The sequence below is a fragment of the Leucoraja erinacea genome, chromosome 6, assembly GCF_028641065.1.
Source record: "Leucoraja erinacea ecotype New England chromosome 6, Leri_hhj_1, whole genome shotgun sequence".
NCBI classification, from domain to species: domain Eukaryota; kingdom Metazoa; phylum Chordata; class Chondrichthyes; order Rajiformes; family Rajidae; genus Leucoraja; species Leucoraja erinaceus.
Window position 1 is genome coordinate 49,781,650 of NC_073382.1, and position 22,506 is coordinate 49,804,155.

Consider the following 22,506-nt stretch of genomic DNA (forward strand, 5'->3'; position numbering starts at 1 on the left):
ACAGCCACCACTCTCTGAGTAAAGAAGTTCCCCCTCATGTTACCCCTTAACTTCTGTCCCTTAATTCTCATTGTTATAGTATCTGTCTCAACTACCGCCTCTGGCAGCTTGATGCATATACCCACCACCCACTGTGTGGGAAAAGTTGCCCCTCAGGTTCCCATTAAAATGTTCCTCTCTTCCCTTGAACCTATGTCCTCTGGTTCTTGATTCCCCTACTTAGGATCTATTCTATCTATTGCCCTCATGCGGGATACATTTTTTTAAATCCTTGAGCAGAACACATTTGTGTGATTGATAAAATTACTGTAAAGTTTTGTGAAACTCTGCAAATTAGAGGCTACCTGATATATTTCAGACCGTCAGAAATGGTTCTGTATGTGCTTAGCAACCCTGTTTATGCAAAACAATACTGAGCCCAACTTTAGTCTTTCTTTCTACTCTGATCTGCTCTGATTCAAACACACCATATTTGCTGATACAGTCGACCAGACCAATTTCCACAAGATCAAATCAAATGCTCTAAGGAAAGTTTTTTTTCAAGCAGCAGTATTGTTGAATGGTGTTTTTTTTGTGTGATTTATATGATAATCATAATCCCTAAGTTCTATGATTCATTATTCTCAAGTACAACATCTGCTAGAGTTCGTGCTGTTGTTAATGGGATCTTGCTAGGTATAACATTATAGCAGTGGTCAGAATGCAGAATATATAAATGCATTTAGTTTTGCTTTCTTCACAAACATTATGTTGCATTTTAAACTGGCTCCCTTTAGCAGCAAGATGAAGACCCTGTGCGGTGATTTGAGGCAAAGGAACGATTTCTATTGGGAATATCCCCAATCCAAAGCAAAGCAGAAATGTCATACTGAGCCAGAGTGTGTTTCATATTACTTGCTGTGGCGTAGGCATGGATTAAAGCTGCGTAGTTTAGTTTTCAACAAACTCCTGGGAGAGGATTCCATCAGCATTACTGTTGTGTGAAAGTTTTTAGCAACCAAAACAAGGGTTGCATTTTCTCTGGCATTGAGTCCTTTTTTAATTTTACAATTCTAATAATCCCAGTATTGTAGAAACAAAATCAATTGGCAATTGAGTCAAATTTAAAGAAAGGTTATACTAATTCTTAAACCCATTCTTAAATCCATTTTGTGAAATACAGATTTGTGTAAATTTGTGATTTGGTGGCATTGCATGTAATCAGTCTTGTTTTCCTCTCCTCGTGTTTAAAATCATACAGCAAGGAAACAGGCCCTTCGGCTTAATTTGCCCAAGTCAACCAACATGCCCGATCTATACAAGTCCCATCTGCCTGATTTTGGCCTATATCCCTCTATACCTGTCCAAATGTGTTTGAAACATTGTGATAGTACCTATCTCAACTATCTCCTCCAGCAGCTCGTTCCATATACCCACCACCCTTTGTGTAAACAAAAAGGTTGCCTCTCTGGTTCCTATTAGTACTTTCCCCCCTCACCTTAAACCAATGTTTATATGTTTATAAACTCTAGTTTATATTGCTTTGCTCTCAATAAAAGACTGCATTTACCCTCATGATTCTATACAACTCTATAAGATCACCCTCTATCCTCCTCCTCTCCTTGTAGCAGAGATACCCTAATCCAGGCATCATTTTGCTAAACATCCTCTTTACCCCTTCCAAAGCATTCACATCCTTCCTGTATTGTGGTGACCAGAACTGCACGCAGTAGTCCAAATGCAACCTAACCAAAACCCTATAAAACTACAATGTTACCCTGTGACTTTGATATTCCATACCCTGACCAATGAAGGTAAACATACCATATGCCACCTCTACCACTTCATTTGAGTCACCACTTTCAGGGAGTTATGGACTGTATTCGATATTCAAGGTGAAAACTGATGAACTAGTTTAAATTTTGTAATTTGAAACTGATAACAAAGAACTCTATTTTCAAAGGTTACATAGTTTATATTTTGTAGATTTGGAGATCATACTGAATTATTTTCTTTCCAATTGCAAAGTTTCTGCAGCTAACAGTACTTTAATCAATAGAAAATTATACATGTATCCTTAAATCCCAATGTTATATGTAACTAGACCAAGTGTAGACCTGTTGGGTCTGCTCCCCGACGCAAGATTCCACCACTCACCGTTCCCCCAATGCTCCCCCAACGGAATATTCCACCACTCACGCATAGCCCCAACTGCACAGGCGCGGCTCAATTATCCTTATCCCCCAGCACTCCCTCCTCCTCCTCTTCACCCTCCCTCTTCAATCCCTAGAGAGGGAGGGGGGTAGAGAGGGATGGGGTAGAGAAGAAGGGGGGGGGGGGGGGGTTAGAGAGGGAGGGAAGGGGTAGAGGGAGGGGGGTGGGTAGAGAGGGTGTGAGTCAGGGCAGATAGGGAGGGGGGAGAGAGGGGGCGAGAGAGGGAATGTAGACGTGGCAACTATCCTCCCTACCCCATCCTCTCCCTCAATCCCCCCCACTCTCCCTCCTCACCTCCTCAGTGGCCCCATCGTTGCGAGGCCTCACTGCTGCGTTCTCGATGTCTCCTTCATCGCTGCAGTCTTGGTGCTTCCTTGATGTCCGCGTAAAACCCCAGCTGGGGTGTCGCGGGTAGAAGCCCGGGCCGGAAAAAGCGGAATGTTAATTTAAATGCGGCCCTCTCCTGACGTCACTGGAAGTTGGTGGCTGCACACCCCTCCATTGGTAAACCTTGTGACATCACTCGAAGCGGGTTGATGGACGTTTGCCTTTTTAAAAACTTGGTTTTAGCTATTTTGAAAACACTATAACTTTTGAAATATAGCATGAAATGTGAAGTGAAGCAGTTTGTCGGCGTGGTTCATGTGATGAATAATCTGTGAAAATGTTAGCGTATAGCATTTTGAGGAAGATACAATGAATACACACACACACACACACACACACACACACACACACACAAGATCAGACTTTTATAGGTATAGAGATAAGCATTTATACAACTAGTTTTGTACCGCCTTGTATGTTTTTGTATCTGAGGTTGTCAAACTAATCCTGACTAGCAACATGTATCTGTGTTCTACATAACTGTAACACTTCTGGAATTTACACAGCTATTGCAGAACCAGGGAGTGTAAATAATTCCAGAGCTAGAAATGTAAGCATGACAGCAGGAATGTTTGGGTCCTGTGAGGCAGCCAGAAGTCCTTATAACTCTTTCTTTCTGATGTGTGCCTGGATAGTGCTTGTAAAAGTTCAAGTAAAGCATGGTTTCCCCTTTTTCTGAAGTTCCCTTGCCACAATTCAATATTTCATTACTGCTAGATTAAAAATTACATTGTGACATTTCATGTATGTGCATTATGTTGTCAACTCGTCAAAAGCCTGTTCTACGTCAACTCTTGAATATTAAAGACATTAAGTTTTAATGTAGTGAATATATACTCTGCAAGTGGCATGTTACTGCATTTTCAAAATATAAGTACCTTGGGCTTGCTGTAGGATGACAAAGGATAGTTAGACCAGAGGTAAGGAGAGGAAAGTGGAATTGATTTAATTTAATTTTTTTCCCCAGTTTTATTTAGTTTTATTTTGGTTTGTTGTCGCGTGCATTGAGGTACAGTGAAAAGCATTTTGTTGCGTGCTACCCAGTCAGCAGACATAATAATTCAATATATAAATTATAGGTATATTAATATAATTGATATATAATTCATATAATTTCAAAATGTGCATCCATTTGTCTGAGCTCTAAATTTGCTCTTGATGAAATGGGCAAAAATTGATCATGATGCATTCATTAATACACAAATAATGGAGGAACTCAGCAGGTCAGGCAGCATCTGTAGGGAGAATGGACAAGCGATGTTTCAGGTCAGGAGAGTCAGAGGAAGGGTCCTGATCCAAAATGTTGCCTGCCCATTCCCTTCACAGATGCTGTCTGATGCACTGCATTCCTACAGCACTTTGTGTATTGCTCAAGACTCCAGCATCTGCAGTTCCATATGTCTTCAAGCAATCATTGATATTGCCTAATGATCAAGTCTAACCACACTGGGTTGGCTAAGGCGGGATTGTTCCCAGAAATTTCTGTGACGGTGGCACAGGCAGCACCAGGTCATTAAGTTTGGTGGCACAGTGGTAGAGCAAGTGCCTCACAGCACTAGAAACACGGGTTTGATCCTGACATCAGGTACTGAGCGCGTGTGGATTTTACACCTTCTCCATGGGTTTCCTCCAGGTACTTCGGGTTTTTTTTCACACATTCCAAAGGCGTGCAGGTTTGTAGTTTAATTAGACTCTGTAAATTGCCCCTAGTGTGTAGGGAGTGGAGAGGAAAATGAGGTAACATAGAACTAATGAAAACAGGTGATTGGAGAAACAATGGCCTGCACAATAAAAGACCTGCTGGAGTAATTCAGCAGGTCAGGGAGCATCCCTGGAGAACATGGATAGATGATTTTTTGGGTCAGGACCTTTCTTCAGACTGACTTTGACCATGCGGGAGTGGTGTTTGACAGGAGATTCTGAAGCAGAATCCATTCCAAGAAGGTTCTTGACCCGAAACGTCAGCTATCCATGTTCTCCACACGTGCAGCCTGACCCGCTGAGTTTCTCCATCCCTTTGTGAACAAGTTTTTGTTGGTCAGTGTCCATTCATTGGGTCAAAAAGCCTGTTTCCATGCTATATCTATAAATGGTTCCCATTCCTCTAGTGGACTTTTTTGTGGTCGATCCACTGATAACCCACTGAGTACCTCCAGCAGTGTGTGTTTTGCTCAAGATTCCAGCATCTCTCTTGAGTCTGCAGCGTGTTATATGATAGACACAAAATGCTGGAGTAACTCGGGTTACTCGGGTCAGGCAGAATCTCTGGAGAAAAGGAATAGGTGACGTATCAGGTCAAGACCCTTCTTCAGACTGATGTGTTTTTATGATGTTTGTCTCCGTTTTTACGCACTGTGCTCACAATAATTGTTCTGAAAGCAGAGAAGGTTTTTTGCTGTTAAACTATCAGCTAATGGAATGTTTTTAGTCAGGAGGCTTGAGTATTTTATTCCTTGGATGGGAGGTGGAGAAACCCACAAGACTTGCAGCTGCTCGACGCTGAAATGGTTGGCTCTGGAAAATGTCACGTTGGTTAACCATGTGCAAATTATGAGAATAGTTCTCCTAAATGCTTTCCAAATGCCTCGAGAGCTGACCCCAGGACAACTTGTCCTATGTGTGGTTGTTCTTGCCTTTCAGATGATGCAAGCTTATTCAAAGACTGGACTGCCTGCTTAACTGTTTGTGCAGAGTCTGAACTACAGCCACAAGCTGGTTTGCAGATGGCTGTAAAAATGATCTTTGCAGTTCTATTTTATTCAATGCATCGTTCTTGACTGAATGTATTTATTTTTGGAAAGATTGCGAAAATTTTATTTTTTGCAGAAATATATTTGTAACAACCTACTGTGAATTTTGGTGGAGGACAATGTGAAAGCAGCAGTGATGTTCTTTAAAAATATGCACAATGTTCAGAAGTTTGTCTATTGTTAGCCGGTCATTCAGTTCTGTAGCAGCAGACTTACCGTATTTTCCCCGCAAAGAAGACCTTCCCCCCCCCCCCCCCCCCCCCCCCCCATTTTGAGTTGCTAAATTTTGAAAAAAAGGCTGGCAGGATAAGATCAAGGATTTGGTTTAGTCAGTAGAAAGGAACATCTTGTGAAACTCAAAGGAGGCAATCTGGACCGGAGAGCCTCCATCTTCGCCTGTCCCACAATGCGCTGTGCGGTTCAGGTCCGAGGGACGGGGACTTCCTGGCTCGGGGAGATCACATAACGGGAGAGATAGAGAGCCTGGGAAGAAGCAGCTAGCCTTCCGCCAAGTAGCTACCCGCCAACCACACCTCCACCGGTTGCGCCTGTGCCGAAGGACACCATGGCTGGCTGGCGGGCGGGCCAGCAGGAGGCGCCAAGGTGGTGGCTGGTTCCGCTGTCTGGTCCCGGCAGCCACCCGAGCTACTGAGTGAGTGAATGAGTTGCTGGCATGATCCCCGACCCCCCCCCCCTTCTCAACGCTCCTGCCCTCCCTGCAAGTTCACTACTTTGTGCAGCCCAGGCCGTGCTGACTTGAGCCAGACTCCCCACACGCTGTGAAAGGAACTTCCCTCCACCCCCCCTCCCAACTGTACTGACAATCGGGAAATATGGTAATTTAATTCAATTTCCTTAATTTAGGACTCCTGCCATTTGGGCAGAATTGCCACGTGAGTGGAGGCTGCTCTTGGATCTTGACATTGCAGTTTTCAGGCTCCTATATCTTCTTCCCGATGGCAGGAGAGTATGGCCAGGGTGGTGTGGGTCCTTGATGATGCTGGCTGCCTTTTTGAAGCAGCGACTCCTATAGATCCCTTCAATGATGGGGAGGTTGGAGCCTGTGATGGTCCGGACAGTGTTCATCATTATTTGTAATCCTCTTTGTTCCTGGGTGTTCGAGTTGCCGAACCAGGCCCCGATGCAACCAGTCAATATGCTCTCTGCTGCACACCTGTCGAGGTTCAAGAGAGAATTCATTGACATACCAAATCTTCTAAGGAAGTAGAGGCGTTGATGGACATACTTTATGATTGTATCAATGTGCTGATCCATTAATCACAGCAGAAATAGTTTTGGAAAATTAACGTCCACTCACCTAATAATTTTTATATTGTTTCATAAACACCCAAATCAAGATTGATACCAGGAAGTTTTGTTCTGGTGAATGAAATTGTTATTTAGATTTTTAGAGATACAGAGTGAAAATAGGCTCTTCAGCCCACCGAGTCCAGGCCAACCAACGATCCCTGTACACCAGCACGAGCACTATCCTACATACTAGGGACAATTTACAATTTTTATCGAAGCCAATAAACTTACAAACCTTTTTGTTTCTGGAGTGTAGGAGGAAATCGTAGCTTCCAGAAAAAAACCCACGTGGAGAACATACAAACTTAGTACAGACAGCACCTGTAGTCAGGATTGAACCCGGATCTCTGGTGCTGTTAGACAGCAACTCTACTGCTATGCCATCATGCTGTGCGATCTGAGATTAATTTATCTATTTCAGAATTGATGGATTTTGATGGCATTTGAAGTGAGGGGGGGGGAAGAGACCACGGTGATTATATTCCTTTATGGAGAGGGAATACTGTTGGGGAGTGGGCATGGTGTGTCTCGGAATGAAAAAAGTATCATCTACATTACATAGAAACATAGAAAATAGGTGCAGGAGTAGGCCATCCGGCCCTTCGAGCCTGCACCGCCATTCAATATGATCATGGCTGATCATCCAACTCAGTATCCTGTACCTGCCTTCTCTCCATACCCCCTGATCCATTTAGCCACAAGGGCCACATCTAACTCCCTCTTAAATATAGCCAATGAACTGGCCTCAACTACATTCTGTGGCAGAGAATTCCACAGATTCACCACTCCCTGTGTAATTTTTTATTTTTTTTCTCATCTCAGTCCTAATAGATTTCCCCTTTATCCTTAAACTGTGACCCCTTGTTCTGGATTTCCCCAACATCGGGAACAATCTTCCTGCATCTAGCCTGTCCAACCCCTTAAGAATTGTTGTAAGTTTCTATAAGAGCCAACTCAATCTTCTAAATTCTAGCGAGTACAAGCCGAGTCTATCCAGTCTTTCTTCATATGAAAGTCCTGACATCCCAGGAATCAATCTGGTGAACCTTCTCTGTACTCCCTCTATGGCAACAATGTCCTTCCTCAGATTAGGAGACCAAAACTGTATGCAATACTCCAGGTGTGGTCTCACCAAGACCCTGTACAACTGCAGTAGAACCTCCCTGCTCCTATACTCAAATCTTTTGCTAAGAATGCTAACATACCATTCGCTTTCTTCACTGCCTGCTGCACCTGCATGCATACTTCCAATGACTGGTGTACCTTGACACCCAGGTCTCATTGCATCTCCCCTTTTCCTAATCGGCCACCATTCAGTCTACTTTCCTGTTTTTGCCACCAAAGTGGATAACCTCACATTTATCCACATTATACTGCATCTGCCATGCATTTGTCCACTCATCCAGCCTATCCAAGTCACCTTGCAGCCTCCTAGGATCCTCCTCACAGCTAACACTGCCCCCCAGCTTCATGTCATCTGCAAACTTGGAGATATTGCATTCAATTCCCTCGTCCAAATCATTAATATATATTGTAAATAGCTGGGGTCCCAGCATTGAGCCTTGCGGTACCCCACTAGTCACTGCGTTACATTAACAGCCACCAACAAATACCTCAGCAGCAAAGGAAATACTAAGATAAGATATATCACCATCTTGTTAATCTTGCACACCTTTTAAGGAAGATGTGCTCTGTAGCTCTGATAAAACAGTAATGGTTACTTATAGTGTTTTAAAAATGTATCTTGGAGTTGTAGCATGTCCTGTTTTTATCTTGTTCTATGCTTAATAAACTTCAGGAAAAGTTTTAAACCTACAGCTACACTTACATTTTTACTAGTTTGAAACCATAAATTGTGGGTATTAAGTGGTGAGAGGATTAGATAATTCTCCATCATGTTTAGGTAAACACCCAATTAGAATTGTTACCAACATTTTTTTTCCCCCGATGATTGAAATTCTTATCTGAAATGATTTAGATCATTTTCAGAAAAGTAGTGGGCAAACTTCATCTATGTTCTATGCAGTAATATTTTACTAAAGTTTGGCATTTAGCCCTGAATAGTACCAGACTAATTTTAATCCCACTGGCTCGAATGATGTAAATTATTGAAAATCCTGCTCCAGAATTAACTTCTATGATCTGTTTGGGAATTTGAGAAATCTTGATGGTATTTTTCAACAACTAACGTAGTGCCTGTAATTTGAAGAGGTTGTGGAAAATTAAATGGTGAAAGGGTTAGGAGCGGCACAGTGGTTCAGCGGTAGAGCTGTTGACTTACAGCCAGACACCCTGGTACGATCCTGACTACAGGTGGTGTCTATACAGAGTTTGTACGTTCTCCCTGTGACCGCGTTGGTTTTCTCCGTGTGGTCCGGTTTCCTCCCACAATCTAAAGATGTGCAAGTTTAATTGGCTTCAGTAATATTGTAAATTGTCCCTAGTGTTTAGGATGGTTCAAGTGTACGGGGAGATTGCTGGTCGGTGTGGACTTGTTGGGCCGAAGGATCTGTTTGCACACTGTATCTCTAAAGTCTACGGTCATACACTTGCCCAGATCTCTAATGCATTGGTAAACATCAATCTGAGATCAATTCTGGAAAGTTTATTTTTTTATGGAGATTAAAATTCTTAGCACAAATTAATTTGTTTAGTTTAAGAATAGCGAAAAGTTATTCATTAAATTAGCATTTTGTTTCTTGTCAGTGAAGTCACTGTGTACCGACAGCGGAAGAATGAAATTCTTACTTCCAACAGCAAAACATGCATGTAACCACAATAGTCATAGCTAACATGTAATAAACAAAAAAACAATAAATTAGTAACACAATATTAGAAATTAAAGATATTACACTGGTACCATCTCATCCCGAAACGTCGCCTGAGTCTGAAGAAGGGTCTCGAAACGTCACCTATTCCTTCTCTCCATAGATGCTGCCTCACCCGCTGAGTTTCTCCAACATTTTTGTTTACACTGGTACCATAGGTGCTTATCTTTTTCCAGGACCACCATGATTACAAAATAAGCACAGTACAGGTGCACAACCTTTTATCCGAAAGCCTTGGGACCAGACACCTTTTGTAATTCAGAATTTGTCGGTCTTCGGAATGGAATTTTTTTTGCGTAGATTTTAATGGCTGGCTCAGTGGTAGAGTGCTCGGCTCATATCCGCAAGGTCGCGAGTTTGCGCCTTGATCCCGGCAGAAGAAGTTGGAGCGGGGCTGGGCTGGGCTGCTGCTGGCTGTGGGTCTTTGGGATCTCTGTGCTTGCGGTGGGCCTGGTGGTCGACGTCCAATTGGTCCTGACGTCTCCGGTGACTGCACTTACCTGCAGCCATCGCCGTCGTGAAGACAGTACAAAGCCCCCACGCCGGTGCAATGAGCGGGGAGCTGGAGAGGGGAGGGAAGGGGTCACACACATGGCCGGGAAGCAGAGGGGTGTAGGTGGGGTGAAATTGAAGGGAACGACAATCTGCTGCTGCCTGCACGCTGAGTTTAAAAGTTCCCATGCAAGACTCACGATACACTGTGTATCGTGTCTACCGTGGGAATTTTTTAACTCAGCGGGCAGGCAGCAGCAGATTGTCAATTATTAATGGGTTTGAGAGGTAAAGATAGATTAGCCATGATTGAATGGTGGAGAAGATTTGATGGGTCGAATGTACTAGTTCTGCTCCTATAACATGAAATTTGGGAGAGGTATAACAAAAACATCTAAATTAAACATCTGGAGAAAAACAGAAAAATAAGAACATTCACTGTTTGAAACGGAAAAATAACTTTGATGGTTCTAAATGAGAACAGTTACATTGCCACAAGAAGATGAAAAGTTTACTATGAAAGGAAAACAGTTTTAGAACTAACCACATTGGTGACGGAGAGTCTCCCAAGAAATAATAGACAATAGGTGCAGGAGTATACCATTCGGCCTTTCGAACCAGCACCGCCATTCAATGTGATCATGGCTGATCATCCCCAATCAGTACCCCGTTCCTGCCTTCTCCCCATATCCCCTGACTCCACTATTTTTAAGATCCCTATCTTGCTCTCTGTTGAAAGTATCCAGATAGCCGGCCTCTACCTCCCTCTGCGCAGAGAATTTCAGACTCACAACTCTCTGTGCGAAAAAGTGTTTCCTCGTCTTACCCCTTATTCTTAAACGGACTTACCCCTTATTCTTAAACTGTGGCCCCTGGTTCTGGACTCTCCCCCCCCCCCCCCCAACATCGGGAACACGTATCCTGCCTCTAACGTGTCCAAACCCTTAATAATCTTATATGTTTCAATAAGATCCCCTCTCATCCTTCTAAACTCCTGAGTATACAAGCCCAGCCGCTCCTTTCTTTCAGCATATGACAGTCCCGCCATCTCGGGAATTAATCTTGTAAACCTACGCTGCACTCCATCAATTAAAGGAATGTCCTTCCTCAAATTAGGGAACCAAAACTGCACACAATACTCCAGGTGTGGTCTCATTAGGGCCCCATACAACTGCAGAATTACCTCTTTGCTCCTATACTCAACACCTCCTGTTATGAAGGCCAATATGCCATTTACTTCACTGCCTGCTGTACCTGCATGCTTACTTTAATTGACTGATGAACAAGGACCCCCCAGATCCCGTTGTACTTCCTCTTTTCCCAACTTGACACATTTAGGTAATAATCTGCCTTCCTATTTTTGCTACCAAAGTGGATAACCTCACATTTATCCACATCCAAATAAGATTATTCATATCATATCACATTTTCAAACTGCATACTTTCAAATCCATGCAGGTATGATGTTACTTGAATATCAGGTCCATAATATTTATCTTGCAAGCAAGCAACGGAAAGCATTTTTTTCAAGATGGTACATTCCTTCCATTGTTTCTGCAGGGATTTTGTGTGTTTGATGGAGTTTAAATTCTTCCTACCATTCTGAATGGACCTTCTCCACTTAGAGTGGTCACAGGCTGCTGGTTCCTTGGAATTGGTGGATTGTGCTTTTTCAAGGATGCTTGAGCACATTTTTGAATCGTTTAATCTATCTGCCTGGCAATGGTAATTCCATCATCAACTGTCTTAGTTTGGGAGCCACTTCTCAGAAAACAATCAGATGATCCAGGTTTTACCAGAATCTTGCTGTTAACCTTTGTTGGCAGAACGGGCAAGTGTAGGGTAGGAGCAGGTTTGTGGAGCAACTGTGTTTTGTTGATATTAAATACAAGGCATGTGTAGGAAGTAACTGCAGATTGTTGGTTTACACCAAAAATAGACACAAACTGCTGGAGTAAGGCTGTGAGTCAAGCAGCATTTCGAAATAAAGGAATAGGTGACTTTTCGGGGTCTGAAGAAGAGTCTTGACCCAAAACGTCACCTATTCATTTTCTCTAAAGATGCTGCTTGACCCACTGAGTTAAATACAAGGCACTTCCTCTTGTATGTTTAGCAAATAAATTAATAATTGCTGGAGTTTGGTATTTAAATGCATGCAAGAATTATTTGCATACTTCATCTTGACTGCTAAGGTTTTGGTAACCTTGATTCTCTAGTGTAGTCACCATGGTTTGAATGGATTCCTATTATCTCTGAAGTCGAACTCCGCTCCCGTGGGAGGTTTGTTGGGAGAGAGGTGTAGTATCGTTTTGAGAACGAGCTCCATGCTTCCCAGAAGATTACTCGGGCCTCTAACCCACCTTTTATAAAAGAGCTGAATGCTAATAAACTTTTTTTTTGGGATCTTCTTTACAACTATTCTAGGATTTCCTGGTTGCCTGAGGCACACACATTAGAGACACACCATGGAATCACGCCTTTCAACCCACTGAGTCTGTGTCAACCAGCAATCACCCTGTACACTGGCACTATCCCACACACTAGCGATAATATACAATTTTACCTAAGCCAATTAACCTACAAACCTGTTTAAGAAGGAACTGCAAATGCTGGAAAATCAAAGGTAGGCAAAAATGCTGGAGAAACTAAGCAAGTGCCTCATCCACTGAGTTTCTCCAACCTACAAACCTGTATGGCTTTGGAGTGTGGGAGGAAACTGGAGTACCTAGAAAAACCCCACATAGTCACATGGAGAACGTACAAACTCCGTACAGACAGCACTCTTGGTCAGGATCGAATCCTGGTCTCTGGTACTGTGAAGCAGCAACTCTTACCGCTGCGCCACTGTGCCGCCCCTGTAGAGGTTTTTTAAAAAAAAGTCAAAAAGCTGGAGGAACTCAGCGGGCCAGGCAGCATCTCTGGGAAATATGGATAGGTGACATTTTGGGTTGGGACCCTTCCTTCAGAATGACTGTGATTGAGGGTGAGGGAAAGTTGGAAGAGTGGTGAGCGCAGGAAAAAAACCTGACAAGTGATTGGTGAATGCAGGGGAGGGAGATTTTTGATAGTTAGATTGTCGGACAAAGGCCATAGATGAAGATTCAAAAAGTGTGAGTTAACGATGGAAGGGGGTGAAGTCAGAGGAAGGAATATAGTTAGTTAAGGACAGGAGGAAGGGAGGAGACGGGTGCGAATCCAGGTGGGGCTCAGGGAAGAGATGGTGGAGGAATGGAGGGGGCTATTAGTGGAAGAATGGAGGGGGCTATTAGTAGGCCATTTTCCAGATGGGGCACAGGGAAGAGAGTGGAACCAGAATACACAGTTCCTTGTGTTTCCACTTTGATCAGTTACTTTGCCTGGTGTAGCTTATTATTGTAGCTCTCAGTCTGGCATGACAAAGCTGGTGGTCAACAAGAGTTATAGTGCGGAAGCTAGCCCTTTGGACCACTGAGTCCACACTGACCAACGATCACCCCATACACTAATGCTATCCTACATGCTAGGGACAATTTACAATTTTTACTGAAGCCACCGAGGTGGGAGCACACAGAGAATACATTGGATTTTCTGTGTCTATAGAATCACTTTGGTTTATAACGCTGACATCTAATCATTCAAAATAAATGTGAGCAATATGGAACTATAAATGCATTGGCAGCATTTAAAGAGCTACTTATTTGTGAGCACAATAGGCTGAAGTGCCACCTCCTGTGCTCTGACTTATTGATACGTAGTTTTAGTTTTTTGTTTTAGAGATACAGCGTGGACCTTCATCCCACCGAGTCCACGCCGAACAGCGATTACCCTGTACACTAACACTATCTTACGCACTAGGGACAATTTACAATTTTTACTGATGCCAATGAACCTACAAACCTCCAAGGCTCTAGAGTGTGGGAGGAAACTGGAGCACTGGAGAAAGCCCATGTGGTCAAGGAGAGAACATAGAAACTCTGTACAGACAGCACCTGTCGTTAAGATTGATCCCAGGTGCCTGGCGCTGTAAGGCAGCAACTTTACTGCTGTGCCACCGTGCTGCCCAAGTATTGACATATGATGAGGAAAATTGGAGGGGGGGGAATTAAATCATCCATGCAAGGCAGGCTTTGGCATCAAATATTATTTTTATTATATGCAGCTGAACCATAAAAATGCGATTAATGTGTGGTTTTGAGAATAATTCTTAACAGGTGTGTAAGATGCATTTTCCTTAAATAGCATATAATAGTTTCCCTTCTCTTCTGGTGTTAACACCTTGTAATATATTTCTACGGGAGTTGCTTCGCTTTAGAATAACACGGACTTTGTCTATGGAGCTGGTGTGCTACAATACTGAGAAAAATATTGTGTGCTCTGTATCTTTCCCTTTGCTCTATCTATTGTACTTGAGTTTGATTTGATTGACCTGTCTTATGTATGGTATATCTGATCTATTTGGATGTCATTACAAAACAAAATGTTTCACCGTATTGCTTGACATGTGCTAATATTAAGCCTAACATTGTGAGCATAACACTTACTGCAAAGGTCTTAAGGCCATAAGTAATAGGAGCAGAATTAGGCCATTCAGCCCATCAAGTCTACTCCGCTATTCAATCACGGCTGATCTATCTCTCTATCCTAACCTCATTCTCCTGCCTTCTCCCCATAACCCCAGACACACTAATCAAGATTCTTTCTATCTTTGCCTTAAAATATCCATTGACTTGGCCTCCACAGCCTTCTGTGGCGAAGAATTCCTCAGATTCACCACCCATCTGACTAAAGAAATGCTCATCTCCTTTCTAAAAGATTGTCCTTTAAATCTGAGGCTATGACCTCTAGTCCTAGTCTCTCCAACTAGTGAAAACATCCTCTCCACATCCCCTCTATCCAAGCTTTTCACTATTCGGCACATTTCAATGAGGTCCCCACATTCTCCTAAACTCCTGCGAGTACAGACTCGGTGCCATCAAACACTCGTCATAATTTAACCCACTCATTCCTGGGATCATTCTTCTAAACCACCTCTGGAGCTTCTCCGGGGACCAGCACATCCTTCCTTAGATATGGGTCACAAATAGCCCAATTTTTGACATTAAATAAAGGTGCACAATGGTTCTCTGGCAGGAAGGTTTACCAAACCACAGACAAAAAGATTTCCGCTGCAAGTGTTATGTGCCCAACCACTTACACCCTGGTCTACACAACTACTGCATGTCACTTTATTCTTAAAATTTCTACCTTACTTATACATTTTAAATGGATTTTATTTTTAGGAGATGGCGATCCGAGCTCTCAAGCAGACTGGTAGCAGAAGCATCGAAGCAGCTCTGGACTACATAAGCAAGATGGGTTATCTGGACCCTCGGACTGAACAGATTGTACGAGTTATTAAGCAAACTTCACCAGGTAAATGCAGCGCCAATTCAAACCAAAAAGTTTAACAATCAACTCAAACTCATGTTCATTTTTTCACAGACGAGTTTTGGTTAGATTAGGTTAAATTATTTATTTGTGTAAAGAAGGATTCCGACCCAAAACGTCACCTATCCTTTTTCTCCAGAGATGCTGCTTGACCCACTGAGTTACTCCAGCATTTTGTGTCTTATCTTCAGTATAAACCAGCATCTGCAGTTCCTTCCCACACAGTTTTGGAGTAGATTGGATCAGGAACTTCTGATTAACCTCACTATTTGCTAATTTTCACCACGTTTTGTATTTTCTACTAGAAATATTAATTTCAAGGAGCTGGCATAGATGTGATTGGCGGATTTGGCGAGGAATGCTCCTAATGCCCTGTGTTGCTCCAGCAATGGAGTGAACATAGCACATGTGGACCATAGCACAGTACAGCACAGGAATCGGCCCTTTGGCCCACAATGTCTACTGAACATGATATCAAGATTAACTCTTATCTGACTGCACATAATCCATATCCCTCCTTTCCCTGCATTTTCATGTGCATATCGAAGAGTCTCCTAAATACCACATTCATATCTGCCTTCACCAACCAGGAACCCACCCAGCCACAATCCTCTGTGGGGGGGTGGAGGGAGGGAGGGAGGGGGAAGGGGAACGTACCCCGCACATCTCCTTTGCCCTCTCGCCTCAGAATTACGTTCTCTAGGATTGTTATTTCCATACTGGCAAATAGATTATGACTGTCTACCCCATCTATGTCTCTCATCATTTTATATACTTCAATCAAATCTCCCAACAAAACCATCTGCAATTTGACATTTCCCACAAAACTACCGTGGATTTATCATTTAGAAGGCTATTTTGCTTCTTGTATCCATGTGCTTGGAACCGAGCTACCCAGTCAAAATCCCACATTTTCTGTTTCCTGCAGGTTGTTGTATTTCAATACACATCCATATCATAGAGTTCAAAAATCCACCCCTGGGTCATTTATTTCCCCAGATTTTTAATAAAATTTATCACAAAACTCAATTAAAAAAATATAAACGCCGCTCACAAGCTGCTGGCGTCACTATGCCCACATGCCCACCAATCTAGGCCCACCTGCCTCCAGGCCCCGCCCCCCCCGCAGCTGTGGATTAAAATGCGCAGAAAGTTCTGCAGAACAAACATTCTACAGCTCCGTTCCGCTATAGCTTCTTTGGTCTACAGATCTCGGGGCAGCGACTCCTCTCACGCGCTGAATCTACTCTTCTCAATTATAGGATCACGCTTAAACTATAGCTTAAACTTTTCATCTCTGTTGGCGCAGCTCGTGAAGCCCTGCGAGCTTATTCCAACTGTGGGCTTCCATAGTCAGAAGCAGCTTCTCTCTCTCTCTCTCTTCATTTGGCAGTCCGGCTCTCCTCCTCCCCCCTCTCTCCTCCCATCTCTCTCTTTTCCCCCCCTCTCTCCTCTCCTCCTCCTCCCCCCCCACCCCCCCTACCTCTCAGCCCCTCTCCCTCTGGCCCTTCTGTCTCTGCCCCACTCCCTCTCTCTCCCTCCTCCCCCCTCCCCATTCTCTCTCTGCCCCTCACTCTCTACCCCATCTCTCTCTGCCCCATCCCCCCCCCCCCCCCCCCCCCTCTTAATAATATTAATTTAATATCAAGGAGGGGTAGTTAGCGTGTGTGTGGGGGTGGTTGTGTGTGTGACGCCGCATGCCGCCCTGCCCCCCCTCCCGCAAACGCGTGTTGGGGGAACAGACCCAACGGGTCTGCACTTGGTCTAGTACTGTTTAAATGTGATAACTCTTCCTGCCTCCACTATCCAAATCATCATCCCCTCTCACTGGAAAAACCTGTTCTTAATTATCCTTCTAACCCTCCAATTCATAACCCTAATTCATTAGTCATGGGAGCAGAATTAGGCCATTCGGCCCATCAAGTCTACTCCGCCATTCAATTATGGCTAATCTATTTTTCCCCTCTCAACCCCATTCTCCTGCATTCTCTGCATAACTCCTGACACCCTTACTAATCAAGAACCTGTCAATCGCCATTTTAAAAATACCCAATTACTTGGCCTCCACCACGGTCTGTGCCAATGAATTCCACGGAATCACCACCCTCTGGCTAAATACATTTTCATCTCCATTCCAAGGTATGGTCCTTGTATTTCTTCATCCCTCTGCTAAGGGAAATATATCACTTTTCTGTTTATTCTTTCTTAATCATACTTTTATATCTCTTAAGTCTTTTCTGTTCCAAAGTAAACAATTTACCCCAACCCTTAAATCATTCCTCGAACTAATTCCATTTGTGGTAACTTTCTCGCAAATCTTGATAATTCTTTCTCCCATTGTTTATTATGAACAATATTTAGCACACTTCCTCCTTAATGATAAATTAGGCATTATCACCTTCTTTTGTGAAGATAACTGTAAAGCATTCATTAAGAAATTTAAAGGAGATGTGCGAGGCAGGTTTTTTTACACAGAGGGTGGTGAGTGGCTAGAACACACTACCGGGGCTGGTGGTTGAAGCAGTTACATTAGTGCAGGGGTTCCCAACCTTTTTCGTCCCATTTACCCCTGGCAACTTTAATAGTACATAACAATATATTGGAGATGTTTCTTTTGTTTAGTGTAGACATACACTGTGGAAACAGGCCCCTCAGCCCACTGAGTATGGGCTGACCAGCGAGCACCCATGCACTAGTTCTATCATACACACTAGAGACAATTTTACAGAAGCCAATTATCCTACGAACTTCCACGTCTTTGGAATATGGGAGGAAACCGGAACACCCGAAGAAAACCCACGTGGTCACAGGGAGAATGTACAAACTCTGCACAGACAGCACCCTCAGACATGATTGAACCCAGGTCTTTGGCACCGTAAGGCAGCAACTCTTCAACTGTGCTAATGTATCTGTGAATTGTGCCATTACTTAAATTATCTGCCATTGATTACTTTCTCCAATAAGATGAGACTGCTGGAGTTATTGTGCAATAAACTGTGATGATAAAGCACTAGCTTTGATTCCCAGTATATGCTGGCTTGCAGAGGGGTGGGGGTGGGGGGGGTCGGAAGAGGGGCGTGCAGGGAGAGGACAACCAGGATGGAGGTGATGGCTGCAATGGGCCTTTGTGTCGCTAAAATGGCACGTTTCGCATTCAGTCTCAGTGGGCTGTTTTGTACATTCTGGTTGAACTGGGGGCTTGTGCTCATGTATGGTGATAGTTTTGCTGAGGTGTGCAAAAACGTATTTCATTGTGCCTGGGTACACATGATAATACAGAAACCATTGAACCATTGAGTTAGCTAAAAAAATATTTGATTTGAGTCAGCAAAGCGTGGATTCACTATGTTGTTTCTGGGATGAGAGGCTTCTTCCAAGAAGAAGGATTGAGAAGATTGGCTGATACTCATGCAGGATCTCATTGAGACACAATATTTGGTGAAGGATTTATTGGATATCTGCCAAATAGCTGCTTCCTCCTGCTGGTGGATCCAGAGCTGGGGTGGGGGAGGTCACGAGGGAGCACAGTATTGGGTTGAGAGTAGTTGTTTAGGATTGAGAAAATAATTTTCTTCCCCTCACATAGGGTTATAAATCTATGGAATTCTCCACCCTAGAGAACCTTGGTAGCTTAGTCATTAAAGATGAATTTGATAGATTTTTGGATGCTAATAGGATCTGGGGAAATGGGGATTAAGGATGTGGATAAATCATGGAATGAATCATGGTTTTATTGAATGTTAGAAAAGCCTTGAGAGACCCTATTACCGCTTTAATCGTCTTTGTCCTTAAATGCATTTGGGACAGAAAAAGCAATTTGACCTTTTGAGGGAAATAGTCTTGGGTGGTGAATTGTAATAGTTGTCCAACAATCCTGCCTGAAGTGTTTTTAGTCCATGACAAGTTGATGCCTGCATGGGAGCAGCAAGGGTGATACAGTGGCGCAGCGGTAGAGTTGCTGCATTACACCGCACATCTACCTCTTATCTTTGCATAGGTCTGTTTTAAATTAATGGGCAGATTTTCAATTTCTGCACCTGGGATTAAGAACAAAGCAAAGTGTTTCAGGCACAAGCATGTTGGTCTTCCATTCTGTTCACAATGTCCTTTTAAGCAATATAATTGTAATAAAAATTGTGATCACCATGTCTTATTCCTGACCTAGCTCTTGCACCCTGGTGTGGAAGAGTTTAAAAATGGACTGTGACGAGAATGGTACTAAGCCAGGATTCACTCCTGCAATGCATAGCTTCATAAATTCATAAGACATAGTAACAGAATTAGGCCAAATCAAGTCTACTCTGACTTTCGATCATGGCTGGTCTATTTTTCCCTCTCAACCCCATTCTCCTGCCTTCTCTCCATAACTTTTGACATCTTTACTAATCATCTATCAATCTCCGCTTTAAAAATACCCAATGACTTGGCCTCCACAGCTGCCCGTGGCAATGAATTCCACAGATTCACCACCCACTGGCTAAAGAAATTCCTTCTCGGCTCCATTCTAAACGTACATACAGGGTGGCACGGTGGCGCCATGGTAGAGTTGCTGCCTTACAGTGCCAGAGACCTGGGTTTTATTATGACTACTGGTGCTGTCTGTACATAGTTCGTATGTTCTTCTCGTGACCTGCATGGGTTTTCTCAGGGATCTCCGGTTTCCTTCCACACTCCAAAGACCTACAGGTTTGTAGGTTCATTGGCTCAAATTAACTCAAATTTCGCTGTATCTTAATTGGTACATGTGACAATTAAATTGAATCATGAATCTTGAAATAATTGGAAATTGTTCCTAGTGTGCGTAGGATAGTGTTAGTGTGCAAGGATTGCTGGTTGGCGCGGACTCAGTGGGCCGAAGGGCTTGTTTCCCCGCTGTATCTCTAAACTAAACTAAACTAATCCTTTTATTCTGAGGCTATGCCCTCTGGTCCTAGACTGTCCCACAATTGGAACATCTTCTCCACATCCATTCTCTCCAGGCTTTCTTGTACGGTGGGAAATTGTGATTTATTGGAAAACTGCAATTTATTTTACTGAATCGTAAATTCAATTAATCTTGCTTCACTTCTTTGTAGATTGACTCCTACTCTTCATATCATTTCCTGGCTGATATTTGTGGGCTTCTTGCTTTTCTGTTTAGACACAAAGTGCTGGAGTAACTCAGCAGGTCGGGCAGCATCAGTGAAGGGGATGGCCAGTCAAGGTTTTGTGTTACGTCTCTTCTGCAGACTCAATGAGGCATAATACTGTCTGTTTGGGTTTCAGATAGTATTTAAATAGCTTGGAGTTAATATGTCCATAAACACAGTATTGAAATAAATCATTGATCAAATTTAATTCCTACCAAATTTTGAATTCTATATACAAAGAATTCTGAAATCAATTGTAATTATTCACGCTGCACACTAGGAGTTGTACCTTAAATCTTTTTATATTGTCCAATACTCAGCTCGTCTAAAACTTAGAATGCAGACTTGGATACTCAAGATGGACACAAAGTGCTGGAGTAATTCAGCGGATCAGGCAGCATCTCTAGAGAAACTCTTTGGAGATACCTTCGGTATATACCAGCATCTGCAGTTCCTTTCTAACCCATCCTTTTTCTCCCGAGATGCTGCCTGACCTGCTGAGTTACTCCAGCACTTTGTGTCTAATGTTCAGTATATACCAGCATCTACAGTTCCTTTCTACACACTTTAGATACTCAAGTTCTACTCCTCCATTACCTCATGTTTGATTACTTGTATTGGCTTCCAATTTTAAAATCCTCATCCATATTTTCAACTCCCTCCATGGCTCACTTTTCCCTATGCTTTGTAATTTCCAGCTTGTATAAATAACCCTCAGATACCAGTCGTCCAGCAATTCTACTTTCTTGATCATTCATGAATTTAGTCATTCCACCATCGCAAACTCTGCCTTCAGTTCTGGATTCCCTTGTGAAACTTAGCTATCTTAAACTTGTTGTTTCTCCTTTAATATACTCATTAAAACCTGCACCTTTCACCAATCTTTAGGTTACTTGCCTTAATGCCTTTGTAAAAGAACGACACAAAGTGCTGGGGCAACTCCGCAGGTCAGCAAGCTTCTCTGGAGAACAGGAATATGTTCCCTTCAGACTCACTGCAGGGTCTTGCACACGTGGCTATGGTAGTGGGTCACAGTCATAGAGCCGGAGAGCAGCAGGAATCAGAGAGGGAGGAGCAGTGTGAGGGGGCGGTCTCACAGAATAGCTTGTCAAATAATGTTAAATTGTACTTCCATGAAATGTCTGGCGATGTTTTGCTACATTACATAGAAATTAGGTGCAGGAGTAGGCCATTCGGCCCTTCGAGCCTGCACCGCCATTCAATATGATCATGGCTGATCATCCAACTCAGTATCCCGTACCTGCCTTCTCTCCATACCCTCTGATCCCCTTGGCCACAAGGGCCACATCTAACTCCCTCTTAAATATAGCCAATGAACTGGCCTCAACTACCCTCTGTGGCAGAGAGTTCCAGAGATTCACCACTCTCTGTGTGAAAAAAGTTCTCCTCATTTCGGTTTTAAAGGATTTCCCCCTTATCCTTAAGTTTTTTTTTTCTACACACACACACACACACACAAAGGGCAAATTACATTCTAGGTAATCATAATAAGCTGCTATTGTTGAATGAACAATCAGAGGATCTATTATTTTTTAATTCAAGAAGCATTGTTGGATAGTACAGAAAGATTGACTTGAGTTTAGTTTGTCATGTGTACCGAGGTACAGTGAAAAACTTTTGTTGCGTGCTAACCAGTCAGCGTAAAGACAATACATGATTACAATAGAACCATTCACAGTGTACAGATGTATGATAAAGGGAATAATATGAATAACGTTAGTAATGTGAGCAGCATTATGGTTTTAACCTTAATATTTAGCATTATTGCAAAAAACTCAGTGATAATCATATTGTTTTACTTGTTTATTTTAAGGAAAGGGTATTGGGCCTCATCTTGATCGTAGACCAAGTTTTGAAGGATCAAATGACTCTTTGGCTGCCTATCATCAGATGGGAAATCCGATCTACGAAGTAGCAGATTCTGGAGCCGAGAGTGGAAATATACATAGTGAACTGTCACTGCAATATGCAAATACATCTAATATTAAC

General features: G+C 42.9%; 1 protein-coding gene across 1 annotated transcript in view; it reads left to right on the forward strand.

Annotated features, from left to right (window-relative positions):
* Nucleotides 1-22,506, forward strand: part of lats2 (large tumor suppressor kinase 2) — a 51,308-nt gene that overhangs the window by 18,435 nt on the left and 10,367 nt on the right. The window contains 2 exon segments of the mRNA XM_055636981.1: nucleotides 15,220-15,352; nucleotides 22,331-22,506. Of these exon segments, the coding sequence (XP_055492956.1) occupies nucleotides 15,220-15,352; nucleotides 22,331-22,506 (309 nt within the window).